The 19,711-nt window shown below is 37.3% G+C and overlaps 2 protein-coding genes across 6 annotated transcripts; one reads left to right on the top strand and one right to left on the bottom strand.

Annotated features, from left to right (window-relative positions):
• The first annotated feature begins 402 nt into the window (after window positions 1–402).
• Window positions 403–6,839, top strand: LOC125225684 (proteasomal ATPase-associated factor 1-like). The gene is made up of 6 exons (XM_048129509.1): window positions 403–629; window positions 1,551–1,870; window positions 2,313–2,529; window positions 4,004–4,136; window positions 4,378–4,542; window positions 5,982–6,839. Exons 1-6 carry the CDS (start codon window positions 574–576, stop codon window positions 6,273–6,275), a joined length of 1,185 nt encoding a protein of 394 aa, XP_047985466.1. The 5' UTR covers window positions 403–573; the 3' UTR covers window positions 6,276–6,839.
• A 262-nt stretch (window positions 6,840–7,101) lies between these two features.
• On the bottom strand, window positions 7,102–19,284 carry LOC125225680 (midasin-like). Of its 5 annotated transcripts, XM_048129499.1 has the most exons (17): window positions 19,107–19,280; window positions 18,830–18,989; window positions 18,542–18,755; window positions 18,090–18,220; window positions 14,966–15,097; window positions 14,471–14,588; window positions 14,301–14,367; window positions 14,143–14,208; window positions 13,646–13,707; window positions 12,853–13,513; window positions 12,364–12,409; window positions 12,195–12,289; window positions 11,525–12,100; window positions 11,207–11,299; window positions 8,465–8,614; window positions 7,749–7,873; window positions 7,102–7,330 (listed from the first exon to the last, which is right to left on the bottom strand). In XM_048129499.1, exons 1-17 carry the CDS (start codon window positions 19,162–19,164, stop codon window positions 7,172–7,174), a joined length of 2,913 nt encoding a protein of 970 aa, XP_047985456.1. In that variant the 5' UTR covers window positions 19,165–19,280; the 3' UTR covers window positions 7,102–7,171. The 5 variants fall into 5 exon arrangements, with proteins under 5 accessions (XP_047985456.1, XP_047985458.1, XP_047985457.1 ...); XM_048129501.1 differs by lacking the exon at window positions 8,465–8,614 and having other exon boundaries at window positions 19,107–19,283; XM_048129500.1 differs by lacking the exon at window positions 14,143–14,208 and having other exon boundaries at window positions 19,107–19,279.
• Window positions 19,285–19,711: the final 427 nt, after the last annotated feature.

Below are 19,711 nucleotides of genomic sequence, written 5' to 3'. Positions count from 1 at the left end.
CATCAGGATTTGAACCCGGGACCTCTTGCTCCGTAGGCGGGGTTACTACCGAGAAGGCTAAGAGATTGTCAAATCCTTATGTACCAGCGATTGCCGCGCCACCTATCTCCTCTTTTATATGTGCACATTTGATACTTAAAGATATCGCTCCTCCCTCTAATCTCCATAATAATAACCACAATTTCAGAGAGATCGAAAAAAACAGATAAATTAATTACAAACTATTGTCAAACGTATCACAAGCATAATAAATGGAAACTTACCAATCTTACCATAGAAATAATAATTATATTTGTTCGAAATTTTTGTTTAACTTTACAATCTCAACCCACTTTATTAATTGCGAGCGTAACCTTTTAGCTGTCAGCTGTCACATGCCAGTTTCAAAATTCGCATCTTTATGCAACTCATCTTGAATGTGTTGTTCAGTGTTATTGTTTACTTTTCGCATAATTTAGAGCATTTGATTAATACAATATAGGCGTTTTAACAGTATTAAAGCAAATCCACATCTTGCATTATTTAACTTGTAAAGACACCGTCAAAAACGATTTATTTTAACTTATTAAAAGCATGTCGGCGAAATTCCCGGTTGTTACAATCCAATGTGATTGGAATGAAGTCATAAAGTAAGTTACAACGTGTTGGTTTCCTTTTACTAGCAAGCCAGAGAGAGGCCAACAGCTTAACAAAAAGCCCTGATCCTCAAAAGTCCCTAATTTATTAAGAAGGCGTTAGTCCTGCCGCCATCTATGCCCCGCCCTATGCCCTGCCCTATTTATGTCCACTATATAAAATCATGTGCACTCTGTTAGTGGTCCCTATTTTTAAAACTTTGACTGTATATGCCTTATGAAGCATTTCATATCTGAAAATCAAACTGATGTGTATCTTCTTCTTCTTCTTCCTGCTAGACCTGTTCCCATTTACTTGGGGTCGGCCTTCCTTGTCCTCAATTTCCATCTAGCACGGTCTTGTGCTATGTCTTTATTTAAATGAGCTTCTTTTAGGTCTTTTTCAACCGTCGTCCACCAGGTGGTAGGTGGTCTGCCTGAGTTGCGTTTGGCGGTTGCCAGTTTTAGGGCAAGCTTCACCATATGGTCATCTGAACGCCTTTGGATGTGACCATACCATCTTAAGCGTTTCTCCTTAAGCTTTTCAACAATGGGTGCGATTTTAAAACTTCCTCGGATATACTGGTTACGGATTTTATCCAGTAGCGTGACTCCCGCTGACCAGCGTAGCATGCGCATTTCTGTAACGTGTAGCTTGTCAAGATGCTGCTTGTTGGTTGCCCAACATTCTGACCCATACAGAACAGCTGGTCTTATGGCGGTCAAAAAATCAAACTGATGTGTATATATTAAAGTTACTATACACTAAATTACTGCCAAATTGTTTACAATTAACTTCTTATTCAACAAATCCTTTGTGTGACTGATACTTGTGCAATGATTTTGGAGTAGTTATTACTTAAAATAATAAACATCATGACAAACTATGAAATAAATCACAAGTAATGCTTACAAATGTCTGTTATTTCTTTACAGACTGCCTAAATGCAAAGCTTGGATATCCTCAAAATATTTAAACCAAGATAGTGTCCATGATGAACTAAGAACAAGCTTAAATAACAGTGATGGGAAAATAAAGATAGAATTCTCAGACAATTACCAGTATATATCTCATAGTAATCTGAGCCTTGTGATAAAACATATATCTGGCTTGAAGACAGCCTTTGTGGCCCCGACAAAAGCTTATAAAGTGCATAAGAAGGGAGTCACAACTGTGTCAGCGTCTGGGACGGAGAATGCATTAGCTATATCTGCTTGTGATGGGGACCAACTTTTAGTATGGGACAGCAGGACAGGTAAAACAAAATTTTCTTGTTATTTAAAGTTTTAAAGAGGACAATGATGATTTTTACAGCATTTACAGTACATGTGGCTACTTTATGTGTCTGTGTTGAAACTTTATTGCCACTTATTTCGAATTTCCTCTTTTCTGCACTTGCATTGTAATGGACCATTTTGTTCTACCTAACAAGTAGGGAGCTTTTTTTAATTTTGTTTTAAATTAGTTAAATCACAAGTTGCCTAGCAAGTTCGAAAACAATAAATTAGTGCCTTTGTTCATGATTGAAATTGATTTCTTATAATTCTCTGATACTTTATTTGTGCGTAGTATAAAATATTTTATTTTAAGAACAGTCAAGTTCCCTATTACCATACTATTAAAAAAAAATTCTGGAGACAAATTGACTAACACAGTCATGTTTGAAATTTATTTACTTTTTCACATGTGTGTTACAGGTGAAGTCATGCTAGATCTTAAAGGCCATGGTGGTCCAGTGTACAAGAGCAAATTCTTCAATTCTGGTGTTGTGGTGATATCAGCTGGCGCTGACGGATCATGCCGAATCTGGTCGGCCGAGACTGGAGTCAACCCTGTCACGCTGATAGGCCACAAAATGGCAGTGTGTGATATTGCAATTGTTGAAGTTGGAAGAAATGTAATTTCTGTCAGCAAGTAAGGCATACTTAAATATCAGGCATGTTATTTTATACTGTCAAGTGCAAAAATATGTATTGAAAATATTGTATCATAGAATGTTTTACTATTATTACATGGGATTAATTTGCTATGGGACATATTTTGAGTTTGATATTTTTTATTACACTTATATTTTTAAACTTGACTGTACCTACTCTAGAAATATGTAACCCTGCTTTATTTTTAATAGGTACAATTTCTATGATTTTCAAATGCTGCAGTGTTGAGTTATTATGATAATAGATCTTATTGGTATAGACTTAGGGGTGATTTTAGTAACAAACCAACATTATGACGTGTTTGGAATGTAAAATGTAATCAGCAGTTCTCGAAAAGTTTGTACAAAAATTAAGGAAAAAGTTAAATTTGTTTTTTTTATTCCTTTTTTGTTACCAAGATTTATTTCATGAATTGAGATTTTAGTAAGTTTTATTTGGTCATTAAGGTTCTCTGGTATCTATATTTTCTTAATTATAACAATTATCCTGTATATATCTTACGAAAGTCGACTTATGTCACTAAATGTTGGTAACAAAATAGGATCAATTAAAATTTGCTGACCTGGCTTTGTACAAACTTTTCGAGAACTACTGTAATACACCTTTTGTATTTTCTATCTATATTATTAATAAGGGATTTATTATCTGAATTAATAGGCTACTTGCCTCCTTTTCAAATCAGCTCCTTTTTAAGAACTGTCAATATGGACTCGACTCGACATGCTAATATGGAATTAGTATGAAATCGAATTGAGTGACGTCACGGTCAATTCAGTTACTTTATATATTTCTACCTGAATTATTAAATAGAAATTGGATTTAAAAATAACTTCTGTCCATGTTTGTCTTATAATTCTCTGATACTTTATTCGTGCGTAGACTACGCAGCGTAGTATAAAATATTTTATTTTAAGAACAGTCAAGTTCCCTATTACCATACTATTATAGTTATTTGTTATACAAGAGTGCAAAGTTGTATTTTAACGCCGAGTGTGGAATTGAAAAACGAGCAAGCGGAAGGATTCTATAGTTGAACCTCGAGCGAAGCGAGTGGTTCGAGAATAGAATCCTGAGCTTGCGACGTTTTCAACACACGAGAAGTAAAATACATTTGCACTCGTGTGTAACACAAAACTTTTCCCCTCACTATAGCGAGGAAAGTACAACGCCAAAAACGCGTTTATCACTGCTTCCAGTAGTTCCACAGGTGGTAAAACATCTTCATCACTAGATTAACCCTCTTTTATCAATTTTAAAGCAGAAAATTTGCCTCTATTCAAGGTCAAATTACTTTATCCACTAGTGGATAAAATACGTTTTTACCCGCTGGTATTAAAGGACAAAACACGCGTTTCCGAGCTAGTGAGGGGAAAAAGTTTTTCAAGAGACAAATTGACTGTGTTATGTGGGATTGACTCTTGATATTTCTTTAATAAGTTTTTTCTTTTAAGGGATGGCACTGCAAAGCTGTGGGATGTGGGTCAAGCAGCATGTCTGGCGAACATTGTTGAAGGTCATGGTCAGATAAATTGTTGCACTTTAACAACAGCAACCGAGGATGTGCCTGTTGAGAATGAGAGAGAGGTAAAATTGTGCTCTTATTCATTCTAAGAAATGCCTCACAATAACACATATTAAGCTGGCTAAAATAAACCTGATAGGTATGATAGGTATCCATTGTACATACATGATTTTTTTTCCACTTTTTTCTCATTTTTAGGCTGATACAATCCTCGTCACAATTATTAAAGTTTGTTTTATAATTTTGCCGCGAAAATTACAGGCACTAATGAATTGATGATAACCTCAGTTTTGTACCTTTTAGGTGGGAACAAGTAACAAACTCCTAATAATCGGTTGCGAGAGTGGCCTAGTCGTTGGTGCTCATGTGGCCAAACGGGAAGAAGTGTTCCGGAAGCAGATGGATTCTGCTTGCAATGCTTGCATTGTGGTAGGGCAGAACGCTATCATTGGCTGCAGCAGTGGAAAGGTAAATAATCTTTTATATATAACCACAGACCACCTCCTATAGACATCCATTATAAGACGACTCGCGGTCACCAGCCTTACTATTATTTGCACTGATATAAGCGCGGGCGCTCGCCGTGCCCGTTCAGTTGCGCAAGTAACAGACCCGTAAGCAGCGCGTGTTTTTTGCAATAAAAAATTGAAAAAGGGTATTTTGGTGCCTTAAAGATGTCCATTTGTAGTGTGAAATGGTGGTAAGGCAACAAGAAGCACAAATTTAAAAACAGATGGAATTACATTCCACAAATAAGTCATATTTATAATTTAGTCAGAGCCGGCACAGGACAGCTTTCACTGGCCATTGAGAAGTAGTTAACGCGCCTGCCCCTCTACAGTCATACTTCTGTCCCTTTTCATCAAATTAAAAATGCAATGTGCTATTCCTTTCTTACGAATCGTTAGTGATGTGACAATGTTGATTTCGTTTATTACCGTGACCACGTCTTTTGTCTTAACCACGTTTTACCGGATTTACGAAATAGAGATGACAATAATAATTTCTACGTGTTTTGTTTTTAACCACGTTTTACCGGATTTACGAAATAGAGATGATAATAAGAATTTCTACTAATATAATATTTTCCGATGTTTGTTAGAGTAGTAAGTACTAAGTAGTAATTTGTAAAATTTTTAGTATTTATTTTATTTAGGTACCTAGTTGGTATTTCGTTTTCGTTCAACCCATTATTTGCCAAGAGTGGCACTGAAACTTGAGTACATTTCATGTGCTCTGCCTACCCCTTTATGGGATACAGGCGTGATTGTATTCATGTATGTGATGTTCAGAAGTACCTATTCGTTTTTACTAAAAATGTTACGAACTTGATGTCTGATTCCAGTATTAAAGTTCTAATTACTTTTATTTTTAAAAGATTTCATATGAAATACCAAGTAAAATGTAATTGTATGTACCTATTTATAGTATGCATTGTTATGGATAAAAAATAACAGTAATTTCTGGTAAATAATTCAATTAGAACCGGTAACATACATTACGGTAATATACGTGCCCCATCCCTATGCAACAGTGCGACTGCCCGCCGTCTTTGAAACGACCAATCGCAGCGCGCTAACACATTCCCCGCCCGCACCTCGCGCTTCAAGTGTTGGTGATTCGTACCGCGAACAAAATTAACAATATTGGTACTCTATAGTAGGTTCTCTGTGTATATAACTAATTGCCAGTAGGAGTTAAACTTTCGTACGAAATATTTTAATTATTCATAAATTTACCCAACTAGGGAAATATCAATTATTTTCATGATCATAAGTCTAATTTCGACTTTATCTTCTCTCAAAGCTCACGACGCTTGGAAACTCCAACCACTTCTTTATCCTCATCCATCTAGTATTTTATCTTTTTGCCTGTAGAACTTGAATAACGTTTTATTAATTTTACAGATAATGCTCCTCAATCTTCAAAACGGGGAACTAGCGGAGTTACACGAATCCGCGAGCCCAGTCCTAAGCATGGTGACTTTACCCAACCAGATGTTCGCAGTAGGCCGCCAAGACGGGACGTGCACCGTCATGTCACTACACGAAGCTCATGGCGCCACTAGAGTCCAACTCACCGGGTCAGACTGTGACGGAATAAGGGACCTAGCCTTCAACGGAAAATGGATTTTTGCTGCCTGCCGTGACTGTAATGTTAGGAAGTATGACTTCAATCAAGTGATCGTACATTTTAAGTGAGGGTTATTGCTTCATGTGACGATATCTGTAAGTTAACTTTTTTAACTCTATGACCGCCAAGGAAGTTCTTCGCACAGAAAGTGTTTTCAGCGCCACGACGTCCGTAACTCCGTACACGTTAAGAAGTTCTACCTACTATAGTATAGAGATGTAAATAATATGTTTTTGTAATTTTGCTGCATTGCTCTTGATAATTCTTATAAAATAGCTTTGATATAAAATATAATTTTAACTAACATATTCACCAGTACCTCGAAAAATAACGTTTTCTTGGATCATGCCTTGGCGGTCAAAGGGTCAATGTTAGTGATGTAGGATTGTTATTGACTGAATTAGGCATTTCTCTATTTAATTAGGTAGACTTGTTGAACTTCAGAGCAAATACTATTTACCCATTTTACACGGAAATCAAAGTTATGCAAACGTTTTACCCGACACACAATGCTTCACCGCGAAAGTAGTTATTTCCCGCTCAAATATAAGTAAGCAAATCACTTTGTATAATTGATACCTAGTGCCTAGTGGTTTATACAATTGTGCGAAATAAAATATGTCCAAGACGTACATTCCGTTTTGTTTGTTGCCTGTACAAAAGCTCGATAAACTCGCGCACAAAAAAAGGTGTATGTAGTGTTTCTTCATGCCTAAACACAAAAACAGTAACCAGCATTAATATATAGTACAATTCGAAGGCCGGCCGTTAAAAATACGTGACGTGGTCTTACTGGTCTACAAATAAGATTATGTCCGATATTTTTGCGCCTTCAAAGAGTAATATATTATCGCCGGTACTTAATAAATATACAATATACATCAATAAAAATCCTTAAAGTTTAAATGAGTTTATTTTACAGATACTCTGACGACACCAAAGAGTATTGAAACAATAGAAAAAGTTAGTTTTTGTTAATATATGGCGCATTTTCGCGTCTGTGATGTCTTTTGCATTTTGATTCGGCATTATTTCGTAAACTACTTTGATGGTGACGCTTTTTATTAGGATTCGGTTTTCTACGTCCACAATTTAGGCAATATTTCAGTGGGGCAGAGGGAATCTGGAATGGAGAAGAATTCCAGTTTATGAGTTTCGAAACAAAAACGTCAAATTTAAAATTTACCAAATAATTGAACATTAAACTAGAAAATAAACCCCTTTCCGTCGCTTCATGCATTATTCATGCAGTTATGACTTGTCAGAGTGTAAGAAGGTTGAAATTGGGCTGTGACGGCGTGCAAAAAATGTCTTTGGAGTTCAAACAGATATACAGTTAACGGCCATAAAGAATGCACATCGATCTTTGGAAAGAGACAATTAACGTCACCTAAGCAAGAAAGAGATAACGCTCTACGAAGACGAAAAACCGATGTGCATTCTTTATGGCCAATTACTGTAAAAGCTTCTGCAGTCAAAAGATTTTGAGGCTCCTGTTATAATAAATAAAAGAAAATACATAGACATAACTACAATAGAACCTTGAGTTTGACCGTCTGGTCTTGTCGCCGCACTTCCAAGCCGGTTGCGCGCTTGTGCAATTGCCGCCATGAAATGTCCTCTGCTGTGCGTGTAGGAGACCTTAACCGTCCTCTGTTAATTTTACCTGAATTGTCAAATTATTTATAAGTTGAATACAAGTAATTCATTTTTTATTTGAAATTCAATGCGATGCGGAATCTGCAAAAAAATACGAAATATAAAGAAAATATAAACTACCTATTGTGGAGACACCTTACACAGGTCAACCTATCAGCCCCAAAATAAGCTAAGCTTATAAATAAAGCTAGTATGGGTGTTAGGCAACAATATACATACTTATGTAGATAAATACATATTTATGTACATTGAAAACATACATGACTCAAAAACAAATACCTGTTCATCAAATCATCACACACATAATTATACCTTACCGGGATTCGAACCCGGGACCATATTGGCTTATCAGGCAGGGTCACTACCAACTACGCCTCGCCCCGTCCCCATGTCGGCCTATGGGAGTCCATCCTTACGCATTTTTTTTTTTCTGTTTGGCTCCTCAATATTATGCCCTGCCTGCCATGGGTGCCAGGGGTAACCCAGGGTAACCTAAATAGTGCGTTTCACGCATTCTACGGAACTCTTCGGAAGTCTAAATTAAAAATTCTAAATACGTTGTAAAAGTAATCGTATTTAGTGAGTTTGGCTGTTTTACCTGCTTTTCGTTTCAAATCAGTAATATATTTTGATATGTAGTTTAGCCAGCTGTTCCATTTGTCTAGGTTCATAAGAATAAAATCCAAATCTTGGCACCATTTTCGATATTCAATCTCCCGCTGCTTCATTTTGTCTATTGTTCCATAGCCTGCGTTTTGTTCGTGGATTTTGGATCACACAATAAAAATAGTATTACCGTGTTATATATAATGTGTAGGTATAAATAACAAAAAATACATAGCATCATCGCATCGACGCATTTTGCAGCGACTGTCCGGAGCAGGTAGCAAATCGTGATGGGTGGCGGATGATAGGGGAGGCCTTTGCCCAGCAGTGGGACACAATTACAGGCTAGTAAAAAAAAAGATAACATCGGGATAGGTAGGTATCTAAACTCAATATATTAGGTACGCAATACAACCGTTCGAGTAAGGAACAGGACAAATTGGACAATCCACAGAACATATGTGTCGTGAACATAGCTGGGCATTAACTCGTTAATCCGTTAATCGTTAATTAACGAAGTTAACATTTCGACTAACGGATTAACTTTTAAGTTAACTTTAAAAAGTGTTAACGGATTCGTTAACTTCCGTTAAATTTATCCTAGTCCGTTAATCGTTAATCTAGCATGGCAGGCGCCAGCGGTGCAGCGAAAAACAGGTTGTGAACGCTACTGAAAAAACCCTATGTCGATCGTTAAAAATACGAAATTATATCTCTCTCTCTCTCTCTCTCTTTAGCCTGATTCTACCCTTCGGGTGAAGGCCTCCTTCAACATGCGCCACTCGTCACGGTTTTGTGCGATCTGGAGCCACTTTTTCCCAGCTGTCCTTTTGATATCGTCCGCCCAGCGCATCTGCGGTCTTTTTTGACGGCGTTCTTCTCCCCATGGTCGCCATTCAAGTAGTCTTTTATTCCAGGAGTCGTTTTTACGTGCTATATGGCCAGCCCATTCCCACTTCAATGTTGCTACGCGTTTTATCACATCAGTGACTTTGCTCTGTTGTCTCAGCCACCTGTTCGTTTTACGGTCTCTCAATGTGACTCCAACCAATTTTCTTTCTATCGCCCGCTGGGCAACACTTAACTTGTGTAGTATTTCCTTAGTGAAGACCCATGTTTCGGCTCCGTAAGTGAGAACAGGCAGAATGCATTGGTCAAATATTCGTGCTTTTTGTTCGGCATTTAGGTTCATTTTGAAGGCGAACTCTAGATTGGAGTAGGCTGCCCAGGCTAGTCGTACACGTCTGTTGATCTCGTTGGTTTGATTTTGACTTCCAGTTACTATCTCTTGACCCAGATATACATATTTGCTGACGGTCTCGATGGCGATATGGTCAACTCTGATATTCGCCTTGCCACCTGTATTGGTCATAACTTTTGTCTTATCTAAATTCATTTCGAGGCCGCACCTGATGGAGGCATCATTGAGTTCTTGGATCATGCATTGTAGTTCAGCCGGGTCACTTGCAAACAAAACAATATCGTCAGCAAACCGCAAATTATTTAAGCGGTTACCATATATATTTAGACCACGGTTCTCCCAGTTAGTGCTTCTTAAAATGTCTTCTAACACTAGGGTAAACAATTTTGGTGAAAGGGTATCACCTTGTCTCACGCCCTTCTCGATCTGTACTTGTTCCGTCAGTGGAGGCAGGTTGACTTTTAAGGTGGCCTTGTTGTACATATTTTGGATTAGAGCAGTGTATCGGTGATCTATACGTGCATTTTGTAGTGATTCTATGACAGACCATGTTTCAACACTGTCGAATGCTTTTTTGTAGTCTATAAATGCTAGCCACAATGGCAGTTGATATTCTGTTGTCTTCTCTATTATGACGAAATTATATATAAGCTAGTATTGTTCTCTTTGCTTCGCTTTTTACCAGCATTGACTCAGTGAATCCTAGGTTTTTACCATGGCGATTGTGTCAGGGCCGCTAATTGGAGCATAATTTATGACCACATTCACTTCAAAACGATAATTTGTGAATGTGCACTGGAAAGCGTCCCACTTTGTCGAATGCTATAAAGCCACTTTGTCAGTATATTCATATAAATATACAAGTAAATCTCGCGTTAATGGTAACCAACACAGGGGACGTTTTACTTTTAATAAACACACTCACATTTGTTAACATTTCGTTTTGACCTATCAGGGATGTTTTGAGAGGCTTTGCTGTACAGAACTTTCATTTCATTTCAAGTTTTATCACGTGTTAACGGATTATCGATTAACTTTAACTTCCGTTAAATTTGTAGAAATGTATCGCTTTAACGATTAACGAAGTTAACTTTTTTAGTAACGGATTAACGATTATCGAAGTTAACTATTTGATTAACGGTGCCCAGCTATGGTCGTGAACACATATGGCAGTTATGGCACCCTAGTTAATAATGGAAAATATTTCAATAAATAATTTGTAAATTACCATCCAGTCTGGGTTGCCCTTCTGCACCTTACATATTTTTCTAACACGAACTGAGTAACAACCGCAGTAATCAATTGAATACAATATTAGGGATAACGCATAAGTAGTTTACAAAGTTATGAAGTCCACACTCCACAGCCCTTGTAACCAATCGCATGCCTACGAAATCTACGATATCGGTACATTCCCGGCCCGACTAAGCAGACAAACAAATTAGGTATAATTTATTGGTAAAATGATGCAAGGTATAATGTGGGTGGAGAGCCCCTAAACTGAATGAATCATTAAGTTTTGTATTATTTTACCTGAATAGTTCAATGGCATGCAGACGCAAGACCCTATATTGGGCTCGCCTTGTCCACGCCTTATCCACGCAGGGGCATCTTTTAGATGAACTCCTGGAAAAGCATTTACTATGAACATTTCTCCTAATTAAGTTACATGGTAGTTGGGTAACCCACCTTTATTCTGGCTTTGAAAGGGAACATACTAGAAGTACTGAAGTGGGGTGAACTTCAGTACTACTAGTATGTTCCCTATAAGGTCCACAAAGAAAAACCCCAAATTATTTCACTTATATGGCACTTTTTGTGTTTCGTTTGGTAGCTGTAAAAAATACTTACGGTAATCAAACTTATGCGAAATTAATTCTTTATCAGGTTCTCTTGTATTTACATCATTGTCCGTTTTGTCTTTCTCTAAATGTTGAGGACTTTGCGATTGGTTAAATTTTGACATATCCGACTCCAAGGCAATACGATCATATAACTCAGAAGCTTGCACATCTTCATCGCATATCAAAATAATAGATGCATTTTTTTTCAAAGACGTTGCTGAGGTTTTCTGTTTTGATGCAATCAGAGATATTTCACTTAGATTGTTAACTTCAGGTTTGGCCAATAGTTCGTCAGGCTGATCGCCTTTTTCGTCAACATGGAAAGACTCTTTGCTACTCTGCAAATCACCCATATTTCCTTCTACATTTTGGCTTGTGCTGTGTAGATTCATTTCGTCATTCCCAACCTCGTTAGGTTTTTCAGAGTCTATATTATTACGTAAATATTCAGTACCATCATCAAAAGCAGTAGAGAACATCTCATCTGCTTCTAATATTCTCCCCATTGAAGTAATGGAACGTGTTACACTCGCACTAGGTTTAGTTAACGGTAACGTATCTGGCCATGATTCATCTGCGTCACCTATGCATATGAATTGTTTAAATATTTAAACATCGTTCTTGTTCTTTGCATTTTTTTTATTATTAAAAGTATAAGGCACCATAAGTGAACTTACTCAACAATTCTTCATTTGGTGGGGCAAAATCTATATGTTTGTCAAAGTATGCAATGTTTTCTAATAGCTGTTCATCATCTAATTGTACATTTTTCCTATAAGAATAAAAAGGTTTAGTTAAGAGTTAGTGGCATACTTATTGAAAATGTACAATTATCGCGCTCTATACCTGTTTAGTTGACTGTGTTGATCCTTAAGCATATCGTTTATGGATTCTGTAACAAAGTAGATTATTATATAATTCTTTATCATTATTGGCGCAGTCGGTAGTGACCCTGCCTGCTACGCCGCGGTCCCGGGTTCGAATCCCGGTAAGGGCATTTATTTGTGTGATGAGCACAGATATTTGTTCCTGAGTCATGGATGTTTTCTATGTATATAAGTATTTATATATTATATATATCGTTGTCTGAGTACCCACAACACAAGCCTTCTTGAGCTTACCGTGGGCCTCAGTCAATCTGTGTAAGAATGTCCTATAATATTTATTTTATTTTATTTATTTATTTATAGGTAATTTTGGTATATGACCGAGCACGACAAAGCTAAGTACAAGTCGTGGAATAACCGTGTCCGTAGGTAACAAATCAGACAATATTAACATCTTTAGAAAATTCTAGTTGTCAAATCTAGAAAAATAATTTAAAATAAATATTACCAAGGTTTTCTTTAGAAAATTGAACTGTTTTGTTCTTTCCATCAGATAATTCTTCAGTTATTACTTCAACTGCGCCACTCACTTTTGAGTTCTGTTCCAATATTTCGTCGTTTTTATTTTCAGTTTCAATAGTATCAACCACTGGTGGTTCGCTAATCTCCAGCTGGGTAGAACTTAATTTTGGAGAAACACTTGTATTTTCATTAGCGATTTCGTTATGCTCATCATAATTATCATCTTCAGGCATTGCTATCGGAGTATCATTGCTGTACAGCACATCAACATCGGGTTCTAGTTTAGTATCAGATTCGAGTTTCATATCAGACTGAGATTCAACATCAAATTCAGAATTTATATAAGTATCAGTTTGCGTATCAGGTTCCGGTTTATTTTCGGGTACGTATTTTTCTCCATTATTCATTGAACGGATATCAGACACTTTGCTAGGGCTTTCTAATGAGTCTATAACGTTTTCCTGTGTTATGGAGTCTATAACGTTTTTTATTTGTTTCACGATATCATTTTCTATCGTATCATCATTGGCTTTATCATCAGCAGTCTGACGGTCAGTTTCCGGTTGGTCATCTTTTCCAATGTCATCTGAAGTTACGCTTATGAATTCTGGCGTCAGAATGTCCGATGGAGTTTTAATACATTTGTGCTAAAAAATAAAGAGTTTCTAGTTAATAAACTGGGAGTTCAGTGGACATAATAATAATACACAAACACATGTTAATAGACACTTTGGGGTGTCTGTAGTTGTAGCATATAGTTTTTATCTGCAAATAATTACCAAAATGCTGTCCACTAAGTCGTCAAGTATATCAAGAACGGGGCCTTCTTGTTCTTCTAGATCTGCAAATATTATAAATCTTATTGAAATATCGATAACTATAGATTTCTATATAAAACTATTTACAACTATTGTACCTACATTGTTATCGAACTATAATAAGTGTTCGAAACCTAAATCTGCCAGTATGCTGTGGCCCAAGTCGCCCAACCTCAACCGTAAAAACAACCTGTCGTAGCCGTGCTTATATAACTGTACATAATCATACATATGAGAGGTATTGCTGTTGCCCCTTTCGTTAGACAGGTATTTTTAGTTACAATCATCCGAATAACGCCCTACAATATGTTTTGCTGACTGTATTGTTACTTAACGCCTAGCTTACACTTATACATATAATTATGTAGTTGACAGGAAGCGGGCGAATTGTGATGCCGAGCCTCTTAGCGTGACCCTATCTCTAATCAAGAAATCTAAAGAAAAAAAAATGTAGGTACCTCTTTCCTGGTATGTGATTATTTCAATTAATGTTACCATATCTCCAGCAGGAAGTAATGCTCTTGCTATAATAAAAAAAAAAACAAAAAATAGACAAAAAATCTCAACACATCAGTTTCTGTAAGTAAAAGTAGGTTAATGTTATTCTTATAATTACCTCTTAAGTCTTCTTCAAGTAGTTTATTTTCAGCATCTTCAAGTATCTGGGCTATCCATATAGTTACCTAATAGTATGATAAATAAGCGCAGGTTAATTTTAATAGTCAAATAGGTACAACCCGTACAACATATATTTTCAATTTTATTTGATCTTGATACCATACCGACCTTTTCTGAGATTTCTTTCACCATTCGTTTATCAATTGCTCTATCCGTTTTAGACGTTTTTGTATCTTTTATAATGTTATATATTTCTTCACTTACAACATCTGAGATGTTTTGTAACCTAAATGTATGAACATGTAATATACATAAATTTATATATGGTATTGATTGATATAATTTAATTTAAAACACAAAATTCGTAAAATATTTGTTATGGAGATGGAGATTGGAAAGCGCTTTTATGATACAAATGTCTAAAATAATATTGCCACAAATGCATATGGGGGGTAAATGAAGGTATCTGACCATAGTGATAATGCTTTCTGTCCCATGGTAAGCTTTTTGGTACTTTCCTTCGAAACTTAGAACTTTCCTTTAATTTAGAACTTCCTTTAGAAAAGTATGAAATTTTACCATAATTTTTAAATGTAGGTACTTGCCACACCTTAATGAAAAAAAAAATGTTACTTAAGATAAAATCGAGATATTTGAGCATACCGAGAATTTAGAGTTATAATGATGGGCTTAAATAATAACTCAGCAATTTTTATCCCAAAGACTTCACTTATTGCTTTATATTCAGCTTTGATTTTGTTTTGCATTGCCTCCTTGTTTATTTTTCTTGACGGCCTGTAACAGAACATACTCAAAATCAGCGCCAAAAGAATCCTTTTAGTAGTTAGGCTAGGGTAGTAGTATTTAGGGTATTTAGGGGTAGTTCCTAACTTTGTTTGGAGATTATTTGAAATCTCCCTCAATCTGAGTTAGCTGCATAAGCTGCGAAAGTTTTAGATGCACAAGTAAAATTGGTTGTCCATATAAAAATACTAGCTTTTACCCGCGGCTTCGCCCGCCTAATAAAAGTATTCTTATTGAAACGTTTACAAAAAATAAGATTTTCATTTGGATCCGTAGGTTTCTTTGTAGGTACATCTGTCCGCGATTATTTCGATTAAGGTAAAGCGGGGCAATTCTCGACTGGAGGGCCATTGTAACTGATCTATTTGCTGTACGGTCCGGTTTTGGCTGACTGTACCTTACACATATTAATATTGTTTTAAAAGAAATTCTTGCAATGATTGTAGAATTGTTACACAGCGACCACAGCGTAGGTGCGAATATGTATGTATTTTACCTATATAAATATTTATACTGGGGAAACTTCATACAACCCACATAGCCAGTATCTCGACGCTATGGTCGGTAGGGTAAAAAGTACTTCCTTACATTATCGCTTACAATTTTTTCCATTTTGCTTATACTTATTGCAAACGTAAACATATAAAAGGCAAGCAAACAACGATCTTCTTACAGCACATTGAATGTAATAGTTTACGGATGCAGGATACTCGCCGATACCTACTTACTAATACCTTCCCACTGGGCCACCTGCATTTTACACTGCCTAAATATCGATTGCCGACCGATTATTCCGACCCCAATCCCTATTCTTATCCCCGTCCCTATCTCTATCTTTGTCCCCGTCCCCGTTCCGTCCCTTTCCCCGTCCCTCCCCTATCCCTATCCCCGTCCCCGTCCCCTATTTTTATCCCTATTTCTATCCCTATCCCTATCCCGATCCCGATCCCGATCCCGATCCCGATCCCGATCCCGATCCCGATCCCGATCCCTATCCCCACCCCTACCCCTACCCCTACCCCTACCCCTACCCCTACCCCTACCCCAATCCCAATCCCAATGCCTATCCCTAACCCTATCCCTATCCCTATCCATATCCCTATCCCTATCCCTATCCCAATCCCAATCCCAATTCCAATCCCTATCCCTATCCCTATCCCTATCCCTATCCCTATCCCTATCCCTAACCCTAACCCTATCCCTATCCCTATCCCTATCCCTATCCCAATCCCAATCCCAATCCCAATGCCTATGCCTATCCCTATCCATATCCATATCCCTATCCCTATCCCTATCCCTATCCCTATCCCTATCCCTATCCCTATCCCTATCCCTATCCCAATCCCAATCCCTATCCCTATCCCTATCCCTATCCCTATCCCTATCCCTAACCCTATCCCGTTCCTGTCCCTGTCCCTGACCCTGTCCCTGTCTCTGTCCCTGTCCCTGTCCCTGTCCCTGTCCCTGGCCCTGTCCCTGTCCTTGCCCCTGTCAAATTATCATGCTAGGAGGTGAACTTTGAAAAATCCTTTCTTAGTGCTCCTCTAAGGAACTTCCGTGTCAATTTGAAATCTCTTGAACCAGAAGTAAAGATAAAAACTAAAGCTATACTTATGGCTATTTTGGATATTTTAACCCCATTGCACAATAACAGGAGAGAAAATTTCTTTTCCACCTCATTAGATTTAAAAATCGTTGTATTTATCGTGATCAGCGACCCGATAAACCATAAAAACGATACCCATATTGTGTTTTTGACTTTACCCCCTTTGCACCCCTTTAGGGGTCAAATTTTCAAAAAACCTGAAACATGTATTTAGTCATATGTCTTTAGGAATCCTCCTGTGAAGTTTCGAATAAAATAGTCAAACTAATCTTGTTTCCCCATACAAACTTTGAACCCCCATTTCACCCTTTTAAGAGGAGAATTTTGAAAAATCCTTTCTTAGTGCTCCTCTACGCCATATAAGGAACCTATGTGCCAAATTTGAAATCTCTAGGACCAGCGGTTTCGGCTGTGTGTTGATATGTCAATCAGTCAGTCAATATCTTCTTTTATATATTTAAACCCCATTGCACCACAACAGGGGAGAAGGTATTTCACTTCCGCCTCGTTAGATTTTAAAAAACGTTGTATTTATCGTGATCAGCGACCCGATAAACCATAAAAACGATACCCATATTGATTTTTTGACTTTATCACCCCCTTTTCACCCTTTTAGGGGTTAAATTTTCAAAAAACCTGAAACACGTATTCAGTCATATGTCTTAAGGAATCTTCCTGTGAAGTTTCGAATAAAATAGTCAAACTAATCTTGTTTCCCCATACAAACTTTGAACCCCCATTTGACCTCCTTAGGAGGTGAATTTTGGAAAATCCTTTCTTAGTGCTCCTCTACACTATATAAGGAACCTACGTGCCAAATTTGAAATCTCTAGGACCAGCGGTTTCGGCTGTGTGTTGATATGTCAGTCAGTCAGTCAATATCTTCTTTTATATTTTTTTTTGATATTTAAACCCCATTGCACCACAACAGGGGAGAAGGTATTTCACTTCCGCCTCGTTAGATTTTAAAAACGTTGTATTTATCGTGATCAGCGACCCGATAAACCATAAAAACGATACCCATATTGATTTTTTGACTTTATCACCCCCTTTTCACCCTTTTAGGGGTTAAATTTTCAAAAAACCCGAAACACGTATTCAGTCATATGTCTTAAGGAATCTTCCTGTGAAGTTTCGAATAAAATAGTCAAACTAATCTTGTTTCCCCATACAAACTTTGAACCCCCATTTGACCCCCTTAGGAGATGAATTTTGGAAAATCCTTTCTTAGTGCTCCTCTACACTATATAAGGAACCTACGTGCCAAATTTGAAATCTCTAGGACCAGCGGTTTCGGCTGTGCGTTGATATGTCAGTCAGTCAGTCAGCTTCTTCTTTTATATATTTAGATTATAATATGTAGAATTTAGCAGTTACCTTTTACTTTGCGTTATTATGACATTGCTACTTGCATCAGATGAACGTCTGTTATGTTTCAAACAGTTTACGGCATCAGAAACTTTAACTATTGGCTCTTGGTCCGTAACACGTTGTTTCAGACGATTTATCTAAAACAAAACCATAGAAAGGTATCCCTAATTACCCTTTTCACTTATAAAAAATACTCTCTACTAAATCATCAAATTAAGCTATTCATCCAATTAATCCTATCCTGACCAATACCAATTTATTAGAAGGGTTTACCTACTTACCTACGCATAACTACGTTTGTTAAGAGGGAGTTAACTGCAATTACAGTCTACATGTAGAGCAACATGAGTTATGAATAGAAAGACTTTGGCACGGGAAATTTTGGTTAAACAAGCACATTGGTTGGTACCAAAAATACTAATTGCACCTGCAATCGATGACTTGGTTATACAACTCACCATCGTCTCCGGCAGTATATTAGCGTTAGCTCTCCATGAAGCCATGCACTGCCACTTAGTGGGCGCGGCCAGCTCGCTGATGCGCATGGAGCACGCCGGCCGGCTCCGCGGACGGTACGAACTGCAACTGTTGTCTTGTGATGACGAGCTCATCCTGCCGTTCTTCCTGAGTGGCGACCTACTGCGGCCACGTTTGTTCCATTTCGAAATAGTTCTGGACATATTAAATGACATTTTCATGATAAGTAGGTACCTACTAACTTACCGACGTTCAAGGGTAGAATTTACCTCCTACGACAGTTTCCGCCATGGGCGAGTTTAGGCGAATTGATGAAGACCTCAACATTATTTGAGCGCTCTGCTGCTATGGCCTTCTGGTCTTGAAGGAAACGACCTCGGGCTATTTCTCTTTGAATAGTTTGTTCGACCCATGTCTCTAACTCTGCGTCTGAAAGGTAAGGTATGAGATTAAAGCCCGAGTGTGTTAAGTTACTCTTAGAGGTTCTAATACAACTACATTAAAATAAATAGATGATACAGTATAATGTACAATGTAGGTACTTACCCGAGGTGGGGTATGAAATACGGCTCATTGGATAGGGTTTACTAAAACGATTTTGCATTGTCAAATGAGGAAATTATGTCGTCATAACAAATAATTTTGAAGCCGCACCTAAAGACACAGTTTGTTAAAACTGAAAGCAAGTATAGGTGTACCTACTTGCTTTTAGACTTGAAAACATTAACTGACATTGACAAGTAATTTAAACTCATCAAATCTATTAAGCAATGGAACTTGCCTCTGAGAACGTGCCGAATCTACTTTTGTATACACTCTCCTTGTTTTTCTACGATTTATAGTATGTATTCATAAAAAAGTTAAAAACTGTATTAAGTTTGCCGCGGCTTATCTCGATCTTTGCCGCCATTTTGACTCGTTTCCGGATTTACAGTGTCAAATAATTTTGAGTAATGAGGTGACCTAAGCATGAACTGCTTTATTTGAATTAATTTCTTTAATTAATTGAATGCTTTCTACATAAAATTATTAGATTGTATCCTATAAATAAATAGAAAAATTGTATCGATATCGCAACTTTAATGTCATGTGGCAATACTGTAACTAGTAACCTGGTAACCCAGCACTATTGCGCCTTGACTTGAATTGTC

Source organism: Leguminivora glycinivorella, chromosome 4 (assembly GCF_023078275.1).
Source record: "Leguminivora glycinivorella isolate SPB_JAAS2020 chromosome 4, LegGlyc_1.1, whole genome shotgun sequence".
Classification (NCBI taxonomy): Eukaryota; Metazoa; Arthropoda; class Insecta; order Lepidoptera; family Tortricidae; genus Leguminivora; species Leguminivora glycinivorella.
The sequence above is the reverse complement of the archived record's forward strand: the minus strand, read 5'-3'. Positions and strand labels throughout refer to the sequence as shown.

Excerpts from the sequence above, each read along its gene's own strand:
- LOC125225684 (XM_048129509.1), top strand. The coding sequence starts at position 574 with ATGTCGGCGAAATTCCCGGTTGTTACAATCCAATGTGATTGGAATGAA. Across the intron at positions 630-1,550 it reads GATTGGAATGAAGTCATAAA|ACTGCCTAAATGCAAAGCTT; the intron begins GTAAGTTACAAC and ends ATTTCTTTACAG. Across the intron at positions 1,871-2,312 it reads AGTATGGGACAGCAGGACAG|GTGAAGTCATGCTAGATCTT; the intron begins GTAAAACAAAAT and ends TGTGTGTTACAG.
- LOC125225680 (XM_048129499.1), bottom strand. The coding sequence starts at position 19,164 with ATGCAAAATCGTTTTAGTAAACCCTATCCAATGAGCCGTATTTCATAC. Across the intron at positions 13,708-14,142 it reads AATCACATACCAGGAAAGAG|ATCTAGAAGAACAAGAAGGC; the intron begins GTACCTACATTT and ends TAATATTTGCAG. Across the intron at positions 12,290-12,363 it reads CAACACAGTCAACTAAACAG|GAAAAATGTACAATTAGATG; the intron begins GTATAGAGCGCG and ends TTATTCTTATAG.